Source organism: Panthera onca, chromosome C1 (assembly GCF_046562875.1).
Source record: "Panthera onca isolate mPanOnc1 chromosome C1, mPanOnc1 haplotype 2, whole genome shotgun sequence".
Taxonomy (NCBI): Eukaryota; Metazoa; Chordata; class Mammalia; order Carnivora; family Felidae; genus Panthera; species Panthera onca.
The window spans coordinates 7,440,250-7,462,118 of record NC_138346.1 but is presented as its reverse complement, the minus strand read 5'-3'; the positions used below and the strand labels follow the sequence as shown (position 1 = coordinate 7,462,118).

Sequence of the window (21,869 nt, the reverse complement as noted above, 5' to 3'; positions counted from 1 at the left end):
CTTAACCGACTGCGCCACCCAGGCGCCCCTATCTTAATGTTTTTTAATGCTCGGTTATTTTTGAGTGGCAGGGAGGGGCAGAGAGACAGACAGAGATTGAGACACAGAATCCAAAGTAGGCTCCAAGCTCTGAGCTGTCAGCACAGAGCCTGACACAGGGCTTGAACTCAGAAACTGCAAGATCATGACCTGAGCCAAAGTCAGACACTTAACAGACTAAGCCACCAGTCCGCCTCATAATTTGATTTAATTTGATTATTTATACTTTGCCTAACCTTTAATAATCTGGCAGAAAGTGAAATTTAGAAAAAAGCATATTTAGCCCTACGTGTTTATATTCTTTATACATAAGTGATACAAAGTCTAACCAACACATTTTTCAGTTTTATTATACTTTTCTGACAAATGAATTTGTAGAGATTGAGTGAGACGGAGACAGTTATGCTCCTTAAAGTAATTAAAACCCCACAGACAATTTGGGATATATAGACATAAGTTTTATTTCAAAATCATTTCTGTTGTATTTTATTAGTTAGAAGCCTGTTTACCACTTTTGGAGATAAATTGAATTAAAATATTGTATCAAGTATTTAACAGGTGTTACCTGAAACAAGTTGTACCTCTGGATAAGGATCAGACTTAGGAAATATTTTTTTCCTCTTCAGTCTTCAAGGATTTTTATTGCCCTTCTGTTTAAATGGTGCTGTTCTAGGTCCCTTCAATAATCAGGAGATGGCGGAATGGTTTCAGGCGGGCTATTTTACCATGTCTTTATTGGTGAAGAGAGCGTGTGATGAAAGCTTCCAACCTCTTGGTGATATCATGAAAATGTGGGGAAGGGTTCCCTTCTCTCCCGGTCCAGCTCCCCCTCCTCATATGGTAAGTACCGTATAGGTCACTCAGAACACATGCTAGATGCAGAAACGCTTGCTTCTCTTTGTAAGCACAACCTAGATATTGTGTCTAATGAGGAAGAAACTGTAGTTCTTTGAAAGCAATTGAAATGGCAGTGGGCAGTCTGATTGGAAACTGCATACCTATCCATAATGATCTTTTCAAAACTCAAATACCTGTGTCCTCCTCCCTCCCCCCGCCCCCAGTCTCCAAATTCTAAAGAAACAAAATCCTTCAGTAGCTTTCCAGCAGGTGTAGAATAAAAAACGTCTTATCCTGACTTGCCTACCAGCTACTACATGTTCTGGCTCCTTACTTTTCTAAGCTCACTTCAGAGCTTTTACCTTTTTTTTTTTTTTTTTTTTTTTTTAAAGTTTATTTATTTTGAGAGAGAGATACTGAGTTCACGTGTGCGTGTGTGCGTGCGTGCGCAAGTTGGGGAGGGGCAGAGAGGGGGGAGAGAGAATCCCAAGCAGGCTCTGTGCTGGCAGTGTAGAGATCATGACCTGAGCTGACACCCAGAGTCGGACCCTTAACTAACTGATCCCTCTAGGCGCCCCCCAGAGCTCTTACTTTTATCCAAGATGCTTCAGTTAGGTGACTTCTTTGGAGTTTCTTTCTGCCTCTAGTTAGAATGCACATTCTCCTCTCCTCCCCTTTCCTTCCCGCCTCTCTGTTTGCCTCTTGCTTTCAGAATCATAAATTTTCTGTCTTAGGTTTACCTTAAAGCAAATAAATGTCGCTAATAGACAATTCCGGTGCTTTGAATATTTTGAAGACTTTTTCTTTGTTTAATGTTAGTTACTGGTATGTTAAGTAAAAACTGGATCGTAATGTAACCTTCCTTGTGTACTGGCACTGGAAGGCCTTTGAAGGGCAGATCCTACTCCTCTGTAGCTGCGTCTGGGCCTCTTCCTATAGAGTTCGTTTGGGAGGGCTGTGGATCTGCCTTACTTCTCCTTCTCCAGGTTGGGATGTCAGGGGGCTGCCATAGTCAGAAGTGGCCACAGTTAAAAACGTTTAGTGTGAACATTGGATTTCTGCAGTAACATTCACCATTGATTGATTCATCAACTGCATATTGAGGGCCTGTGCTAGGCCTTGTGGTAGGTTCTTATGAGATGAAGGTAAATAGGGCACAACTTCTATGGTCAGAGGAGTTCATAGGTGAGAATAGCAGCTGTCAAACTTATTTGGCCATAGCCCATAGTAAAAAAAAAAAGTTTTACACCACTCCTCTGTACATTCATATATACTGTATGTATATTCATAACTGTACACACATACACATATTTGTGCAATAAGCTTCACAAAATATTTAAAATTTTTTTTAATGTTTATTTTGAGAGAGAGAGAGACAGAGAGAAACAGTGCATATGGGGGAGGGGCAGAGAGAGAGGAGAGAGAGAATCCCAAGCAGGCTCTGCACTGTTACCACAGAGCCCGATGTGGAGCTCGAACTCGTGAAACCGTGAGATCACGTCCTGAGCTGAGATCAAGAGTTGGACCCTTAACTGACTGAGCCACCCAGGCACCCATTATAATATTTTATGCCATGCACTTCTTTCTTTCTTTCTTTCTTTCTTTCTTTCTTTCTTTCTTTCTTTCTTTCTTTCTTTCCTCCCTCCTTCTCTCCCTCTCTATTCCCTTTCCTTTCTCTTTCCTTTCCCTCCCTCCTTTTCCTTTTCCTTTTCCGGTTCCTCACCTCCCCTCCCCCCCTTCCCTCCCCTCCTCCCCTTCCCTCCCCTCCTCCCCTTCCCTCCCCTCCCCTCCTCCCCTTCCCTCCCCTCCCCTCCTCTTCTTTCACATGTAAATGTTGATCTTGACCCAGTAATTGATGTCAGTCCATGATGGGTTGAGACCTCGTGTAATTTGGAGAACAGTGAAGATTCCTAGATGAGGGGAATTATTTCTGACATTTCTGTTGTAAATACAAGGGAAAATTGTATTATGTATTATTGTATAAACATTTAATTTATATACCAAGTTGGAACTTTATTTCCATTCTCTGAAATTGGGATGAGTTATCATGCATGTCTCAGAACTTTTGAAAGTTCATCCCTTGCCCATTGCCTGACTTCCAGTTACAGGGGCTGAGCCTCCATTAGACTGCTTAACAGGAAGAACCATGGCAAGCTGTGTCTCTGTCAGCTATGATTGCTAATCCCTGAATAACCCTGATAAGAGTTCACCTGGATGATGAATATACCTTGAAGTGTAGGTTTTTATGTAGACATTTTATTTTTATTTTTTAAAAGATTTTATTTTTAAGTAATCTCTACACTCAACATGGGGCTCAAACGTGCCACCCCAAGAGTCGCATGCTCTACCAACTGAGCCAGTCAGGCACCCCTTAATAAAAGTAAGCTCTACACCCAGTGTGGGGCTTGAACTCTTGACCCCAAGATCAAGAGTTAACATGCTGTACTGACTGAGCCAGCCAGGTGCCCCCTTATGTAGAAATTTGACATTAACCTAGTGTAGCTTCCAATCTTCAGTGTATAGTGGAAAAGAAAAATGTCCCTGAATTTCAGACGATCGCTACCCCAGGAAACTGTGTATCAAATGTTTCATTCCAAACCATGATCTGTGCACAATGAAGATGTAAACTGTTCACTAATGATTTACCGTAGCCTGTGTTACCCTTATGCTTTTATTATTTCTTTTATTTAACATAACATTTTACATAACATTTTATTTTTCCGAGTTTTAACTTTGCAAAATTTAAATTCCAGCCATGTTATTTGAAATATAAACTAAAAAACAGCTTATTTTTTCTAACTCATGATGTATTAATAGCAATAGAAACACCTAATTTTGGGGTGGAGAATTAGTTTTCAAAGATTTTTCGTATTTTGTTTAAATTAAAAATTTCTCCGTGTTTTTAAGAAGACCGACTTCTATATTGCTTTTTCTGTTCCTTATGAGCCATTATAATATTCTACTGTAACATTTCCTTTTAACTTTTTTTTCCCTTTTAGCTTTAGATAATTTTACTCCTTTCTGTTTTGTTCCATTTCTCTAATTTCTACAGGATTCCCAAATTTAAGAATCACTTTTAACATTGGGAAATTATACCTTTTTTAGTTAAAGTAATGACTGTGGGGTACGTACAGTACAACATTTAGGTTCAAAAGTAGGAGGGGAGGACAGCTTCTGACGTAAGGACCCTTTCCTTATGGGAAATTCCTTACAGGGAATCTCTTAAAATGCAGATACCACCTTCTTCTGCTAGGTGGCACTGTTCAGCTTTTAAAGACGCGGAGTTTTTGCAATAGTTAAGCGTTTGGGGCAGAAAGGTGGAGTGTAATGTGAAGATCTCAGATTCAGTTTGCTCTCAGATATATGTAGTAAATGGCTTTTAGACTCTCTGCAATTTATTCAGTGGTATTTCTTCTCCCACCCCTTTGCTCCCAGGGAGAGTTGGACCAGGAACGACTGACCAGGCAGCAGGAGCTCACGGCCTTGTACCAGATGCAGCACCTTCAGTACCAGCAGTTCTTGATACAGTAAGAGCAGTAATGCTGTAGGTGGCAGTGCAGAATTCAGAGTGCCTTTAGGTAGAATTTCCTGAGTTGCACCTTTCACAGCAGAGAACTAAGAGTTGATAGGATACTTCAGGTACCCATCTAGTGACATGTTACCACTATGTATTTGGAGTTTGGTCTTATCTTCTTATTACCTACCATAAATTTGCAGAAAATGACATATAACTGTAATCTTGCAAGCTCTTTGCCTTCTAAAGCAAGAAACAACAAGCATTTTAAGACTCAAACGCCTCCTAAATGGCTGGCTCAACTGTGAACGTCACAGAGAAAAAACATAGATGAGAGGGCAGGAAGAAGTAAAGATTTCTACTGTTAGTAGTGGTGTGGAATGATAGCAGAATCACTTAGATTGTGTGTCCCTTTGGTAGAGGAAGTAGGATTTGCCGTCATCTAGTGCAAAGATTGGCAAACCAGCTTGGTACCTGTTTTTTTGAGCAGAGTTTTAATGGAACATAGCCACACCCATTTGTATATTGTCTGTGGCTGCTTTTGCACTACAGCAGAAGAGTTGAGTAGTTGCATATGGCCTACAAACTTAAAATATTTACCGTCTGGCTCTTTACAGATAAAAATTGTCTACCTCTGATCTAGTGGGGGAAAAAAAAACCCAGATTTTCCAAGCTGAAACAAATTTTGAGAATTTTTATACAAGTGATTTTAGTTTTGGAAAGGGTGCTTCATTTGGAAATAGCTATTAGTTTGACTCTGTTTTATTAAAAAAGTTTTTTTTAACGTTTAATCAGTTTTGAGAGAATGAGAGACAGAGCATGAGCTGGGGAGGGGCAGAGAGAGAGAGGCACAGAATCCGAAGCAGGCTCCAGGCCTTGAGCTGTCAGCACAGAGCCCAACATGGGGCTCAAACCCACAAACCACAAGATTATGACCTGAGCTGAAGTCAGACGCTTAACCAACTAAGCCACCCGGTTTCCCTGAATCTGTTTATTTTTCACTTGTTTTCTGATGAAAGGCTATTATTTTCAGAGAGTTTGCCAGTTTTTGACATTTTGTGATTTTTTTTTTTTTCTATCCTCTTATAGACAACATGCTGAGGATATATATGTTGTCTATAAGTTCAGTTCTTTCTAGGATGAAGTAGACAATTTTCTGTGTAACTGTCGTTATCATGAAGTGTTGTTAAAATATATTTGATAGCTCTTTCTCATGGTATTTTTGGGGGGTGGTGGACTGGCCTTTTAGTGTCTTTAGTGTCTTTTAGTGTCTTTAGTGTCTCAGTAAAGTGCACTAAATGTGGATAGACAGGTTATGCTTTATTTTACTTTTTGAAGACAACAATATGCGCAGGTTTTGGCTCAACAACAGAAAGCAGCCCTGTCTTCGCAGCAGCAGCAACAGTTGGCACTTCTTCTCCAACAGTTCCAGGCTCTGAAGATGAGGTTGGTGGTCACTCCATGATGGGTCATGTACGTGTGTGTGTGTGTGTGTGTGTGTGTGTGTGTTAAAGAGAAGAAAGGAAATTTTGGTATCGTGTGAACTCTGATATCAAAATACCCACACACAACACATTTTTGTGTATTGTGTATAAAAACAGGATATAGTTTTTAAAAATAATAATCTGTCAATGAAGCATTTTTAGTCTCTTTACTCATAGAGGATAAATTTGGAATAGTAACCAAGGAATAAAGAAAACATTTGAGAAGTAGTGTATTCTTATAGAACCAGCAATAAAAAAATTATAGTCTAGAAGTTTAATCTCATTTCACCCATGGTATGTCAAAAGAGATACGAACATTGCCACACAGAGTTAAAATTTTCCAGAACCCAAAAGCCTTTAAGATAAGTCTGAGGAAAAGGAAATTATGCTTGAAGCCTTGAATTTCTATTACAGATTTCAGATTATCATTCAGTGTATTTCCTTCAAGTGTATCGCTGACTGTCCTAAAAACCTTACTGTCCAATTTAACCAAAGCCTTTCACATTTCTCTTTTGAGTCATAACCCATCTTGTGGGGAAAGCAGGTTAGGTAGGTGGTAAGGTACCAGTTTAGACCCTGGGAGGCTGAAGGACTTGGTTGACATAATACACAGAAAACTTCAGAGATAGAAAAAAATGAAGCCTTTTGACTTAAGGTCTGTGGGTTTTTCATTATAACATGCTGTCTCTATGACTTCTACTGGCTTTTTATTCTGGGGTGTTTTTTGTTTTTTGGTTTTTTTTTTTCAAGACAGTCGGTATATTCATTATTTAGAAATCAACATTTGTTAATACCTTGACTCCAGAAGTGGGATGAATGTGCCTCTTTGTTCCTCTCCTAAATGCTTTTTTGGTAGTGTTGTATTTTAGTTAAAACAGTGAAGGAGTTCTCTGGCCATATTGCCTGGAAAACCTACAAATCATGTAGAAATTTCTCTTTTATTTTTTATTTTTTTTGCAAATGACAAGAACACGTGAATTTTTTTATTTCCTTTTTGCAGAATATCTGATCAGAACATCATTCCTTCAGTAACTAGGTCTGTGTCAGTGCCAGATACTGGTTCTATCTGGGAGCTTCAGCCAACAACCTCACAGCCTACAGGTAAAAATTTAGATTCGCCTTTAGTATAGCTCCAAGGATTTAGACTCTTACTTTGTAATTCAGTTTTTAAAAAATGTGTCCGTTTTTGAACCATTTTATTTATTTTTGAACCATTTTATATTGAATACTAACAAAGAGTCTCATTAGACCCCAGAAAAGGACTGAAAATACTGTTGAAACTATACTGTTAAAGATTTGCTAAAAGTCTTTAGTAGATAAATTTCATGAATTTGAGCTAGCCTCTCTTTTTTGTGTTGCTCTAATTGGTGTGGGAAAGTGTTTTAAATTTTGATTGATTTATTCTGCCAGAGTAAAAAAAAAAAGCTTTAGTAAAAACATCTCTTCTTTTGAGTGAAGGGTTAATACATAGCTTAACACTCCAGGTACCCAGAAGTTTTGGGATGAGAAAAGCCTGCTTTATTTTATTGAAAAAATTTTTGATGTTTGTTTAATTTTGAGAGAGAGAGAGCGCGCACGCGAGCAGGGGAGGGACAGAGAGAGGGAGACACAGAATATGAAGCAGGCTTCAGGCTCTGAGCTGTTAGCACAGAGCCCAATGCAGGGCTCAAAATCACGAGCCATGAGATCATGATCTGAGCCTAAGTCGGACGCTTAACCGACGAAGCCACCCAGGCACCCCGAGGAAAGCTTGCTTTAAAGTGAACACCCTATTTCATTCTCTGATCTTTTTACATCAAATTAGGAAATTTGGGGCTGAGATTTTTTTTGTTGTTTAAAGCCTTGATATTGCTGGAACACTTTTGGTTTTTAATGTCTGATACCTGCAGAAGTAGGTAGTTTGAGTGAACCGTAGACAAATCCTTACAAGAGATTATAGTTAATGTTGACAATTCTCAGGAACCATGGGCATTGGTAGATTTTTCTTTTCTTTCTTTCTTTTTTTAATGTTTATTTTTTAGAGAAAGAGAGCACAAGTGGGGAAGGGCAGAGAGAGACACACACACATATAGAATCTGAAGCAGGCTCTAGGCTCTGAGCTGTCAGCACAGAGCCTGATGCAGGGCTCAAACTCACAAGATTGGCGGATTTTTCTTAGAGCCATTGAGCTATTCAGGCTATAGTTCTTTTACTAACATTGATCTTGGGGATTATAGCAGGAGAAGGACTGATTATCATCAACTTTTCCTGCTCTGTGTACTTGATTTTTTTTGGTAGTCATTTATAGTTGTGATGTTAAAATATTCTCCAATGTTGGGAGAAGTATTTTTAAGTACCTTATTGAACAGTTTCTTTTTGGGTATGATACAGTCAAGGCCCTTTAAAATTGTCCATTGGTTTTACACAAACAATAATTTATAGTATAGAAATAGGAGTGTAGGGAATAGAGAATGCTGAAAAGTGGTGTCCGTGGACCTTTTGCTGGCAGTAGGAAGGCAGACTCAGAAGACTTTATCTATTTGTTTACTTCTGCATTTGACCCTGTGCTGCCTTTCAGGTCAGCAGGACCCATTGTGATTTGTGAGACTTGCCCAGCTTTTCCAGAGGCCTCCCCTCCTCCAGCTGTACCTCTTTCTCTTTGGCATGAAATTCATATAACATAAAATTAACGATTTAAGAAAATTAAAAAATTTTTTTGATGTTTATTTATTTTTGAGAGAGAGAGACAGACAGACAGACAGATAGGCAGACAGCATGAGCTGGGGAGGGGCAGAGAGAGAGGGGGAGACACAGAATCCGAAGCAGGCTCTAGGCTCTAAGCTGTCAGTACAGAGCACGACACAGGGCTTGAAGCCACAAACTGAGTGATCATGACCTGAGCCAAAGTCGGATGCTCAACTGACTGAGCCACCTTGGTGCCCCAAGAAAAATTTTTTAATGCTTATTTATTTTTGAAAGACAGAGAGAGAGAATGAGCAGGAGAGGGGCAGAGAGAAAGGGAGACACAGAATTTGAAGCAGGTTCCAGGCTTTGAGCTATCAGACAGAGCCTGATGTGGGGCTCAAACTCATGAGCCACGAGATCATGACCTGAGCCCACATTGGACGCCTAACAGACTGAGCCACCCAGGCGCCCCCAAATTAATCATTTTTAGATGAACAATTCAGTGGCATAGAACACATTCACAGTATCATGCAACTACTCAGTTCTCTCCAGTTTCACAGTTACATACCTCTCTTGACCCCACTCCTCTTGGTTTGCGATAAGAGGTTGTATGGCTACTGGGAATACTGTGGGCTTTAGGGTCTAATGCACTGGGATTTAAATCCTGGCATGGCCATGTGCATGGTATGTGTCCTTGGGAATGTTACAGAACTACCCCCAACCCTTAGCATGTTCATCAGTAAGAATGGGGTGTGTGAACAGAAGTAGGGTTTTTGAGGATGAAATTAGTTTCCCAGTACATGCCTGGTAATTTCTTTTCTTCCAGATGTGTTGAAGGATACTGATTTAAACCAGAGCCCATATGCAGTTCAGTCTACCTAAAAGCAGCCCAGATTTGTATGATGGAGCTTATTCAGGGACAGGGAAATAGCTTTTTTCATTATGCTTGTGGAGATGTGACCATGTACATAAGCTCTGATATTCCTCATTTTAACCCTTGTTGTCTTACAGTTTGGGAAGGTGGTAGTGTATGGGATCTTCCCCTTGACACCACGACTCCAGGACCTGCCCTTGAACAGCTTCAGCAGATGGAGAAGGCCAAAGCTGCAAAGGTCTGAACCTCATTCTTCTGTAATGAAGCATGCTTTCCAGCTGTCAGACACAGGGATTTGTTTACTGACATCTCTGTCTCTCTGGCCACTTAGACTTTGCCCTGTTAGTTTACTGTACTTACCTGTTATAAGCACGTTCGTATTCTAACCTTATTATTCCCTTTTCTCCCAGAAAAGACCTCAAACAATTAAAATTAGCAAGTTTAAATTAAATCAATTTAAATTGGTTGGTTAACCCATTTATGATTATGATTATATGGATACTTTAATTACATTATTCATGGTGTAAACACCTGTTACAAATACTAAAAGCTAAGAAAATATACACTGCATTCTTATTAGACCCTTGATTTATGGCTTGAATTCCCACACCGAATCTTTATAGTGATGTTAGTTTATATTTCTTAGTGTCTCCAGACATGTGGCTGAAAAGTTCCAACATTAACATTAGATTCTATGTTCCATTCACATTTTCTGGAGGAGCAAGGAATCTTGCCAGCTGAGGATGTCTTATCAACACTTATGTCATTGTAATGACTTTTGGGTTCTCATTCCTCAGGGAAAATCTCGTTCCTATTTTATACTTAATGTGTTCTTATCCTCTGCAGTAGTGACAGTCTCCTTAGAGTGCCCAGAATGTAGAAAGGGTTCATGGTCAGAGTCTGTCTCCATAAACAAGTGAGAGACCATAATTCAAATAATTCTTGAGAGTTTTCTAGTACTGTAGTGCTTTGTGCTGGGAACACGTGGGATAAAGGATAGGAATTTGCAGTCTTTTGTGTCTGGGGTATGTGTGTTGAAGGAGCGAGGGCAATGACAATCAGGCAAGTAACACAGTTACAAAATAATACCTACTCTCACCCACTTAGGTGGGCATCATGAATTGGGCGACACTGCTGATGGACAGAAATACATACACTAATTTCCAGTTGAAGAATAGTAGAATCTAACCCACTTGAAAGAAATAATTCCTGTAATGGCTCAGAAATGCCTGAGAACATACTGGTTCAGGAAGCAGCTAAATAATTTGGTCTGGCTTGGAGCCATGGTGTGTCTGAGGGATACATGATGAGAAGGCTAAGATGAGGCAGGCCAGTCATGAGCGCCCTTAGACATGTCATGTTAGAGAGTAAGGATTTATTTTCAAGGTGAAGGATGATGTTAAATGTAAGCCCGGGAGTGATTTTTTTTTTTTTTTTTTTTTTTTTTTTTTGTGGAGCTTAAGATGTTGTGCTGGGGAATGTGGGCAAAACTGTATGCTGGGAAGACAAGTAAGGGACTCTTAAAATGTGGTTGAGAGAGTGAAGGCTCAGGGGCGCCTGAGTGGCTCAGTCAGTTGAGCATCTGACTCTTGGTTTTGGCTCAGGTCATGAGATCAAGCCCTGCATTGGGCTGTGTGCTGACAGTGAGGATCCTGCTTGAAATAGATTAATTAATTAATTAATTAATTAATTCATTCATTCATTCTCTTTCCCTCCCTCCCTCTGTCCCTGTCCCCTGCTCATGCATGTGCTTGCCTACTGCCTCTTAAAAAAAAAAAAAGGAAGTGAAGGCCTGAAATGTACGTGTGGCCGTGGCCGTGGGCTGGGCTTGGAGACTAGGGCCTGGGTTGAGCTGGTATCTCAGAACCGTAAATGATAGAATTTGTTAAGTGGTAGTTCTTCAAATTTTAAAGAACTCTGTGATTCATGCTACCAGCTTTATAACATTGCTGTTGAAGCCTAACAGTGTAGACACTTCAGTCAGAAAATCTTCAGTACATGTGAAGAAAATCAGTAGATCTTCAGTCAGAAAATCCTTTGTTAGAGATGAGCAAAGAGGTGCTGCCCCAAAAGAATTCTGACGTGACTCTTGTATTGGCCACTTTCACCCATCCCTAGAAGATCAGGTATGGTGGTGTGGAGCGAGGAGGCAGGTAAATGTCAGGGAGAGTGCATTCAATTTGGAAGAGCAGAACACTGTTCTGCTTATTGGGACATATCAGAGCTTAGTTCTCGTTTTTCTTTTTTGAAGTTTATTTTTTGAGAGAGAGAGAGAGAGCGAGCACGAGTGGGAGAGGGGGAGGAGAGAGAGAGAGAGAATATGAGAATGAGACTATCCTAAGCAGGCTCTGTGCTGTCAGCACAGAGCCCGCTGTGGGGCTCAAACTCATGAAGCCATGAGATCATGACCTTAGCCAAGATCAAGAGTCAGACGCTTAATCAACTGGGCCACCCAGGTGCCCCCAGAGCTTAGTTCTTACAGAGCTGGTTTCATCACTCAGCTGCAGTACAGGCACCTGTGAGTGGTGTAGTGTCTGCACCTTCCAGTTTCTCTTAATGGCAGTGGTCAGTCATGTTGGAGTGTTTCTGTGCTTGGCTTTAAGTTTCTAAGAGTATTTTCATGTCATCACAGCTAGAACAGGAGAGAAGAGAGGCAGAAATGAGGGCAAAACGGGAGGAGGAGGAGCGAAAGAGGCAAGAAGAACTCCGGAGACAACAGGAGGAAATCCTTCGGAGGCAGCAGGAGGAAGAAAGGAAGAGGCGGGAAGAGGAAGAGCTCGCCCGAAGGAAACAGGTATACCTTGGAGAGCGCCGACCCCAGCATTAGCCCTAGACCAGATTCATGGTTCTCGGAGACGGTCTCTTGAAGTTGGGAAGGAGTTAACAGCCGGATCGAGATTAGAAATTTAGGAGAGTCACTTCCTTTAGAATAAATGTCTGTTACCCACTAGCAGCCCCTGCTGCTAGTTTCAGTCCGGGTAGATCTGGAGTTGCTTTTTTTTTTTTTTTAATATTTTTCAGTTAGATTTCAGAAGTAACTAAGTCTTTGCTTATTTATTTATTTATTTGTTTGTTTCTTTTTATTTACTTATTAGAGAGAGAGCAGGGGAGAGGGGCAGAGAGAGGGAGAGAGAGAATCTTAAGCAGGCTCCACACTCAATGGGAAGCTCGACTTAAGTATTTATGACCAGTGTCGAATGGTTTTCATGTATTTTAACCACTTATGTATCTTTTTTTGTGAATTCTCTTTTCATTTGCTTGACCTGTTTCTCTGTTGGGATTTTTTACTTATCCCAGTTGAAAGAATCCACTCTGAAATAGCTCCTAAGTGCAGTGTTATCTCACATTTCATCCCATTGTTGGCCCCAAGAAGTACTCTGTGAAAAACAAAAAGGTCCGTGCTGAAATTAGATCTGAACTACTAATACTTCTTAGAGTTACATTCTACACTAGCTTGTAAGGGCTCTAAGAAGTATTGCAGTAAAGAAATCAGTTGAATCCTGTGTTGCTCAGTATTTCCTAAATTATTTTGACGATGAGACCCTTTTCTGTGTACTTGCGACTTTGTTCTTCAGAATACGTTCTAGAATACATGGCTTTACTCAGTACTTCTGACTAGAGAGCTTATTCCTACGACACCAGGCATTTTGGATTGCTATGGTGATTTGATCTGTGTTCTAGGTTCCCGATTGAATGATTGATTGACTGATTGATTGATAGATAAAGGAGGACTAATGGTACCAGCAGAGAAACCAAAGTGTGAGGCCTCATGTGGCCCTTTCTGGGGTTAATCAGTAAATGATGTAGCTAATGTAGAATCCAGGGTAGACTCTCATTATAGTGCTGTGTAACTACTAATACTTCAAATACAAATTATTTTAATGGTTGATATGTCTGTCTCCTAACTCACATACTTACTTTTTACTCTAGATCCTGATTATATCCTTTTTATATTTACTGTTAAAGAACCTTAGCACATAGTCTATTTCTTTTCAAATTATAATGGGATATATTGAGATCCAGAGTTTTTCTCTCTCTTCCTCTCTCTCCCTCCCTCCCTTGTCCTCCCTCCCCCCCCACACCTTTTTTTTTTTTTTTTTTTAATTTAGGAAGAAGCTCTGCGACGTCAAAGGGAGCAAGAAATTGCATTAAGGCGACAGCGAGAAGAGGAAGAAAGACAACAGCAAGAAGAAGCTCTTAGGAGACTGGAAGAGAGGAGGAGAGAAGAGGAGGAAAGGCGGAAGCAGGAGGAGTTGTTACGCAAGCAGGTGACACCTGGCTTGCTCTTCTCATTGCTTCTTTGAAGCTAGGGTTTGTGATTAGAAAGTGTTTGGATGTGAGGATGGCCTGTTGACTTAAAATTACCGTGAGACCTAACTGACTCTTACTACTTTTATGATGACTGTTCCACATGTAATTATAAAAGCTGAATGAAATCTCAAAGAACCAAGAAACCCTCAGAATACTGGACAGAAATCTAAAGGCCTTTAAAATACCAGCTGTGAGATCTGCAAGTTCACTGCTTCTGCTTGAGGGTGCTCTGCAGTTTTTTAAAGTGCACTGTTCAGTGCTGCGTGGTATTTTCACAGGCTATGAGCAGTCACCACTATCCAGTCCCAGGCCAGCCAGGCCATTCTGCCTCTGCAGCCAGCCAGAACCCCTAAAGCATTTCCTTTTAATGTTTAAGAACTTTTTTTTTTTTTTTTTTTAATTTAGGAGACTTTATTTTTAGAACAGTATTAGATTTTCAAAAACGTTCGGTTGATAATATGGTTTCTTCTAGTATTATCTTACGTTAGTACGGTACATTTGTCAACAGTAAACCAATGTTGATCCATTATTTTAAACTAAAGTCTATGGTTTTTTCACATTTCCTCAGTTTCCCCCCAATGTTCTTTTTCTGTTCCCAGATCCCAAATCCAAAATAGTACATTTAGTTGTCTCCTTAGCTGCTTCTTCACTGTGACAGTTTTTCAGGCTTTCCTTGTTTTTGATGACTTTGACAGTTTTAAGGAATAATTAATGGTCAGTATTAGGTTAACCCTCTATTGGAATTTATCTGACGTTTTTCTCACAATTAAACTGAGGTTATGGGTATTTGTAAAGTAGATCACACAAAGGCAAAGTGCCATTTTCATCATCCTCTATCAAGGGTGCATGTTATCAACATGACTAATGACTACTGGTGTAGACCTTGGTCACCTGGCTGCGGCCATGCTTGTTTGTTTTCTCTGCTGTAAAGTTACTCTTGTCCCCACGTACTGTACTCTCTGGAAGGAAATTACTATGGGCAATCCACACTTCTAGGTGTAGATTGACGCAAGCTGGAGATAACCTGCTTTTGGCTAAATTCTGGATTGAAACTCTGAACAACCTAAATACAATTAGAAGTAGAGAGCCTCAAGGGTAGATTGTGTATTGATTTGTCATTTGGTTTATTCATTTAACAGTTAACATGTTTGGTTGAGGTACTGTATGCCGCTTACTGGGCATGTTTCTCTGGTAGAGTGTGAAACTTTTAAAGAAATTGTTTCTGTCCTCAGAAGTTCACAGGCTATGTTGGTGATGATTGTACAAGAAATAAATGCCACAGTTAGGATACATCAGCTGCAACACCAAAGTATTCACCTAAAAATAGTTGTTTTTTTTATTATTAAATATAATTTGTTGTCAAATTGGTTTCCATACAACACCCAGTGCTCATCCCAACAGGTGCCCTCCTCAATGCCCATCACCCATTAAAATAGTTTAAACAACAGATCACATGTCAAGTAAGGCAGTTACGACTTGAGTAACTCAGAGGTGTCACATAGGATCCACGTCCTTTGCAGACTTCTGCTCTGTTTTTTAGGTGGGTTGACTTTTAACTTTAGATTTTTCATGTCCCGATTAGGCGTTTTGTATACCATATCCTTGGAAAGCCTGTAAGGGAATGGCCCTTCTCTTGTGCTTCTTTTGTTTCAGAAGAATATCTTCTCTAGAAGCCTTCCAGCAGGCATCCCTTTGGCCTAAATCATATCACATGATTCTAGTTACATTGGAAGCAAAATCTGGCATTTTGGACCTCTGAGGTGACATAGAGGCTCTGTCTATAAGGAAGACGCCTAAAAGGAATGGTTGTTGGATAGGTAGAAATAATTGACACAGGTGGTATAGGAGCAAACAGGAGGACAGGGTATAATTGGAGATCATGAAAAGGTGGGGGAGCAGGGAGGTGTCTGGGTGGTTCAGTTGGTTAAGTGTCTAAGTCTTGATCTCAGCTCAGGTCTTGATCTCAGAGTCGTCAGTTCAAGTCTTGCCTTGGGCTCCATGCTGGACGTGAAGGGTATTTAAAAAAAAAAAAAAAAAGGAAAGAAAAAAGGCAGAGGGGAAGTCTGTCTCCTAAAGACTAGGGAAGTCATTCATAGAGTAGTTGACATCTGCCTTCAGTTTTGGAAAATGAAGGGGAATGTGCTATCAGGAAAAACACAGCATTGTAGGCACAGTAAGCAGACTCTGTGGAGGAAGGTGAGGAGCGTTCCAGAGGGCATAGTGGAATGACTTTGAAGAAGGGAAGCAGAAGGAAAATGAGCCAAGGACAGGACAGAGTAGTAGAGGGAGGGACAATAGGTCAAGGAGAGATGTTCCAAAGGACCTGTGGGACCTCCAGAGGTGTGACTCAGGGATGGAATTTAAATGATCTTGTAAGGTTGCTCTGGTTCCACAACTGGGTGAGGCTTTCCTGGTAATCTGTCCTTGCAAGGTCCTGGTAGGTTTTCAAACTCAGCATCCTGAAAAGCTAACTCTGCCTTAACGGAGGAACAGTTGCCAGAAGCTTTGCTACAGTTGGCGGGTGATCTCTTAGATCAGTACTTACTACAAATGGTCAAAGTGACATTTCTTTTATGACGAAATTAGCAAATAAATTATAATTTTATCCTGTGAGCATTCTAGGCTTTTGTGGCTATTGTAAATAGATTTTAAAAGAAATCTTCTGTCTTACATCATCATAAACAAAGTTCCTGATTTTTCTGGTGTATCTATAGCTTTTTGACAAAAGCCTTCAAAAGTGATTCGGACTTTTTTTTTTTTTTTTTTTTTAAACAAATTTTATTCCCTTTTATTTTTCTTTCTGGGAAGGAGGAGGAGGCTGCAAAATGGGCCCGGGAAGAAGAAGAAGCCCAGCGTCGATTAGAGGAGAACCGGCTGAGAATGGAAGAGGAGGCGGCCCGACTCCGGCACGAAGAGGAGGAGCGGAAGAGGAAGGAGCTGGAGCTGCAGCGGCAGAAGGAGTTAATGCGCCAGAGGCAGCAGCAGCAAGAGGCCCTCCGGAGGCTGCAGCAGCAACAGCAGCAGCAGCAGCTGGCGCAAATGAAGGTGAAGCCCGGACGCCCACCACACACGCTGCTCGCCGGTGTTCGGAGGTGGATGCCAGCAGCGGCAGGAGCAGTGGCGCAGTGTGCTTTGTTTACTCTGAATGTTACCACTGTGGCTTCCTTTGTTTTTCCCCTAAGGAAGCTTCATGCCCAGTGTGGGGCCTGAACTCGCCACCCCAAGATCAAAAGTCACATGCTCTAGGGGCGCCTTGGTGGCTCAGTTGGTTGAGCGTCTAACTCTTGATTTCGGCTCAGGTCATGATTTCAGGGTTGTAGGATCAAGCCCTATGTCAGGCTCTGTGCTGAGCATGGATACTGCTTAGGATTCTCTTCCCATCTCCTCCCCCCCCTCCCCCTCCCCCTCCCCCTCCCCCTCCCCCTCTCCCTCTTAATAGCAGCCAGCTTAATAGCAGCCAGCAAGACTTGGTGACCTTCTGGAAATGAGGCACAGAGGGAGATCTGGGGAGGCTCCTAGAGAGGAAGCCTTTGGTGACCATAAAGTTGTGGCACGAGTGATGGAGTGAGAGTAATTGGGAGAGAGGGACAGCTTTGTGGCAGGGCCCACATAACTTTACACGGGGTCTGTGGTTAGCAGTGTGGTTTAGTGTGTTCTGTCTTCAGGGGTTCACAGGAGAAAGACATAGGAATGGGACACTCGAATGCAGAGTAGTGAGCGTAATGAGAGAGATGGCATCAGGCAGCGGTTCTCAGAGTATGAGCCCCTGGGAATTTGTTAGGAATGCAGATACTCAGGAGACCCACTCCAGAACCTCTTGGGGTGGGATGCAGCAATCTATGTTCAAACAAAGCCTCCAGGAGTTCTGATGCTTACTAAAATGTGAGAGCCACTGTCCACATGGGAAGTTGGGAAAGACTTGCTAGAAAATGATAACTTTTAAACTGAGGTATTAGGGAGGGAAAATTTAAAAAAAAAAAAAAGAAAAAGCCCAACAGGCAGTTTGGAGAATGGAGGGGGTTTTTGAGCGAGAAGACCTGGGGTGAGCAGAGGAATGAAGTTCAGAAACACTGTGGTACTTCGGGGGGAATTTAGAAAGTGGTTACTGTTGTTGGAGAGTGAGGTGTGAGAGAAGCGTGGGCAGGGTCCCGGTCACCGTGGCTCGTATATGCTCTATTAGAGAACCGGGACTTAAAGGCGTGTAAAACAGAGTGGGCCACTCGAGTGTTTTCAGCTAGGAAATAGCACCGTCAGATGTGCAGGAGCAAATCTAAGTGGAAGATGAATTTGGAAGGAGCAAAACGAGGTCAGCAGAGTGATTGCAAGGGGCTGATGGAGCAGTGCGGAAGGAGAAGGCGGCAATAATGGGATTGGAAAGGAGGAATTGAAGATAGCACCGATTATCGAGTGCTTGCTTTGTGCCAAGCACTGGACGCCAGCTTTCCGTACATGACATCATTTCATCTTCACAGCCACGCTTAAAAGCTTAGGTGTGGATACCTGTGTTTTACCAGAGTAAAAATGTGCAGGAGCGAGAGCAGAGCCCTGTATTAGAACCCATATGTCTGTGTCTTCAGGGCCTGGAGGCCACGTCATAGAATATGGTGACTGATAAGAAGGTGGGGCTGAGGGGGAAGAAAAGTCACGGGTAACCTCCAGATCTCTGACTTCTCTGACTGTATCTGTTGTGTGTCTGGCTTTGGCTTGCTATCTTCCAATATTTTATAGATCAACATTCTGCACGAAGATAAAGAATTTGAGATTCAGTTATGAGGAATGGCTAAAGGCTCTCCTGAAAAAGGTTTTTTAAAGATGGTTTTATTGAGATACAGCTCACATACCATATAATTAAACCAAAGTATACAATTCAGTAGTTTTAGTATATTCACAGATAAGTGCAACCATTACCACAGTGGACTTTAACATTTTCAATACCACCCTAGGCCCCTCCTCCAAAAATCCTTTGGCGGTCACACCCTACTCCCTATTCTCCCAGCCCAAAGTTACCCCTAACTTACTTTCTCTCTTTATAGGTTTGCCTGTTCTAGACATTTGAAATACATGGAATCATATAATCTACGTTCTTTTGTGACTGACTTCATTCAATTAGCGTAATGGTTTCAAGGTTCACTTACACTGTAGTACGGCTCAGTACTTCATTCCTTTTTATGGTTGAATAATATTCCATGGTATGGACATCCTGCATTTGTATTCATCAGTTGATGGACATTTGAGAGGTTTCTATCTTTTGGCTGTTGTGAGTATTGCTGCTATAAATCAATATTCACGGGCGAGCTTTTATGTAGTTGTATATACCTAGGAGTGGAATTGCTGGGTCATAAGAGAACTAGATTTGATGGTTTGTGGAACTACCAGACTATTTTCCAAAGTGGCTGCACCATTTTCCATTACCACCAGCAGTATATGGGGATTCACATATCTCCACATCCTCATTAATCCTTATTATCTGACTTTTTGATTATAGCCATTCTTGTAGGTGTGACATGATATCTCATTGTGGTTTTGGTTTGCATTTCTCTGATGACTAATGATGTCGAGCAATACTGGCCCTGAAAAATGAGTTGAGAAATGTTTCCTCTTCTGTACTCTGGGAGAGTTTGTGAAGAAGTGGTATTACTTCTTTAAATGTTCTGTAGAATTCGGCAGTTAAACCATTTGGCCTAGGTTTTTTTTTGTGGATAGTTGTTTGATTACTAATTCTATATATTTGCTTCTTAACAGGTCTATTTAGCTTGTCTGTTTCTTCTTGAGTAAGTTTTTGGTAGTTTGCATCTTTACAATCTTTTTATTTAAGTTTATTCTGAGAAAGAGAGAAAGACAGTGCAAGTGGGGTGGGGGGTAGGAGTGGGCAGAGAGAGAGAGAGAGGGAAAGAGAGAGAATCCCCAGCAGGCTCTGTGCTGTCAGTGCAGAGCTGGACGTGGGGCTTGAACTCACAAACTGTAAGATCACAACCTGAGCCGAAATTGAGTTGACACTTAATTGACTGAGCCACCTGGGCAGCCCCATAGTTTATAGTTTTATAGGAATCTGTCATCTTCATCTGGGTTATCTGAGTGGCAGACAGCTGGTGTTGGTATTCCTTTATATCCCTTTTTGTTTCTTTAAGATCAGCAGTGAGGTCCTTCTTTCTTTCCTGATTGTAATAATTTGAGTCTTCTCTCTTTTCTTGGACAGTCGAACTAAGTTAATTTTGTTGATCTTTTTAAAGAACCAGCCTTTGATTCTACTGACCTGTTCCTATTATATCTGTTTAACTTCTCTAATTTTATTATTTTTTTCTGCTTGCTTTAAGTTTAATTTCCTCTCTTTTTCTAGTATTTTAAGGTGTAGCAGGTTAGTTTATTGATGTGACATCTTGTTCAGATGGTCATTTGCAGTTAGAAATTTCCCTCTAAGTATGGTTTAGGTGCTACCCATAAGTTTTGATTTGTTCTGGGACTCCTTGGTTATGTAGAAGTGTTTTGTTTAATTTCTACTGATTTGTGAGTTTCCAGAATTTCTTTTTTGTTACTTATTTCTCATTCATTGTGATCAGAGAACATACTTTATGTTTTTATTTTTATTTTATTTTACTTTATGTTTGTATTTTAAGTAGGCTCCATACCCAATGTGGGGCTTGAACTCATGACCCTGAGATCAAGAGTCACTCTACTGACTGAGCCAGCCAGGCACTGCTGTTTTTCCCTTTAAATGAATTATTGAAGTTGATATTATGTCTTAGGTTTTACCTTCATTAGATGTATCCTGGAGATCTTTCTTTGAGAAGAATGTATATTCTACTGTTGCTGGCTCGGGTGTTAGATATAGATGTCTTTCAGGTCCAATTGGTTATTATAGTGTCACCTAGTTGCTTGTTGATCTCCACCTAATTGGTCTGTTTTTGAAAGTGGAATATTGAAGTAATGATGTCTTTATTTTTTAAAGGCAGAGGCATCCCTATTCTATTCTATTCTATTCTATTCTATTCTATTCTATTCTATTCTATGTTCTTAAATAACTCACATGTGTGAGTGAGCAGGGGAGGGCCAGACAGAGAGAGGGAGAGAGAATTCCAAGCAAGCTCCACACACAGCTTGGGGGCGGGGTGGGGCGGGGGGGAGCAGTGCAAGGCTCGATCCCACGACTGAACCAAAATCTAGAGTCGATGCTCAACTGACTGAGCCACCCAGACCCCCTAAGATTTTCTCCTTTTTGGCTTTCAGCATTTTTACCATAGTAATGTCTAATTATGGATCTCTGTGTTTATCTTGTTATAGTTAAGCTTCCTGGATGTATAAATTAATGTTTTAAAATAAATTTCAGCCATGGTTTCTTCAGATACTTTTTCTGCTCCTTTCTCTCCTCTCCTGCTACTTGTATTGTGCACATGTTGGTGTGCTCAGTGATGTTTCCCATTTCTCTCAGGCTGTCTTCGTTTCTCTTCTTTCTTTCAGTCGGTTTTTTGGATTGTGTGATCTCTGTTGATCTGCAAATTTCATTAATTTCTTTGACCAGTTCAGATATACTTTTAGTTCCTCTAGCGATTTCTCATTTTAGTTACCCGGCTTTCAAACTCCAGGATTTCCTTCTGGTCTAGAAATAATCTTTATCACTTTATTGCTATTCTTTGTTTTGACATTGTCATCATGCCTTCCTTTACCACTTCAGTCAAGGTTTTGTTTAGTTCTCTGAACGTATTTATAAAACTTGGATGTTTTTGTTAAATCTGACATCTGGTCACTTTTGTAGGTGGTTGCCAGCTTCTTTCCTGGCGTATAGGCCATTCTTTCTTGTCGCTTTACAGTTCTCATATTATTTTGTTGGAAACTGGACTTGTTTTTGATAATATGTTGTAGGAACTCTGTTTACTGGTCCTGCAAGCCCCATCATTGTTTTGTGCCTGACTGAATTAATTTAGTGACGTCCCAGTCTCTCACTGCCTCCCCAACAGGGTGGATGGAAATCTGCTGCTGCTCCTCAGGCATGCCCATGGTCACTCTGGGATCCCTGGTTTTGGCAGGACTCTTTGATTATCTTTTTCTAGCTTTGTCTGTAGCTTTGTCTAACTGTTAACCTCCACTGATTGCTACCTGCATTGCTTTCCTGTTCTCAGAAGTGCCCTGGGGCGTAGATTGCTTCACCAAC

General features: G+C 40.9%; 1 protein-coding gene across 12 annotated transcripts in view; it reads left to right on the top strand.

Moving 5' to 3' along the window:
* The window catches only part of GIGYF2 (GRB10 interacting GYF protein 2), a 146,987-nt gene that overhangs the window by 105,737 nt on the left and 19,381 nt on the right, over positions 1-21,869 (top strand). For all 12 annotated transcript variants that reach the window (XM_060624170.3, XM_078450773.2, XM_060624166.3 and 9 more), the window contains 8 exons: positions 713-879; positions 4,312-4,403; positions 5,729-5,836; positions 6,875-6,975; positions 9,550-9,650; positions 12,045-12,206; positions 13,522-13,680; positions 16,532-16,768. In XM_060624170.3, the coding sequence (XP_060480153.3) occupies positions 713-879; positions 4,312-4,403; positions 5,729-5,836; positions 6,875-6,975; positions 9,550-9,650; positions 12,045-12,206; positions 13,522-13,680; positions 16,532-16,768 (1,127 nt within the window). The remainder of the gene's footprint in view (positions 1-712; positions 880-4,311; positions 4,404-5,728; positions 5,837-6,874; positions 6,976-9,549; positions 9,651-12,044; positions 12,207-13,521; positions 13,681-16,531; positions 16,769-21,869) is intronic.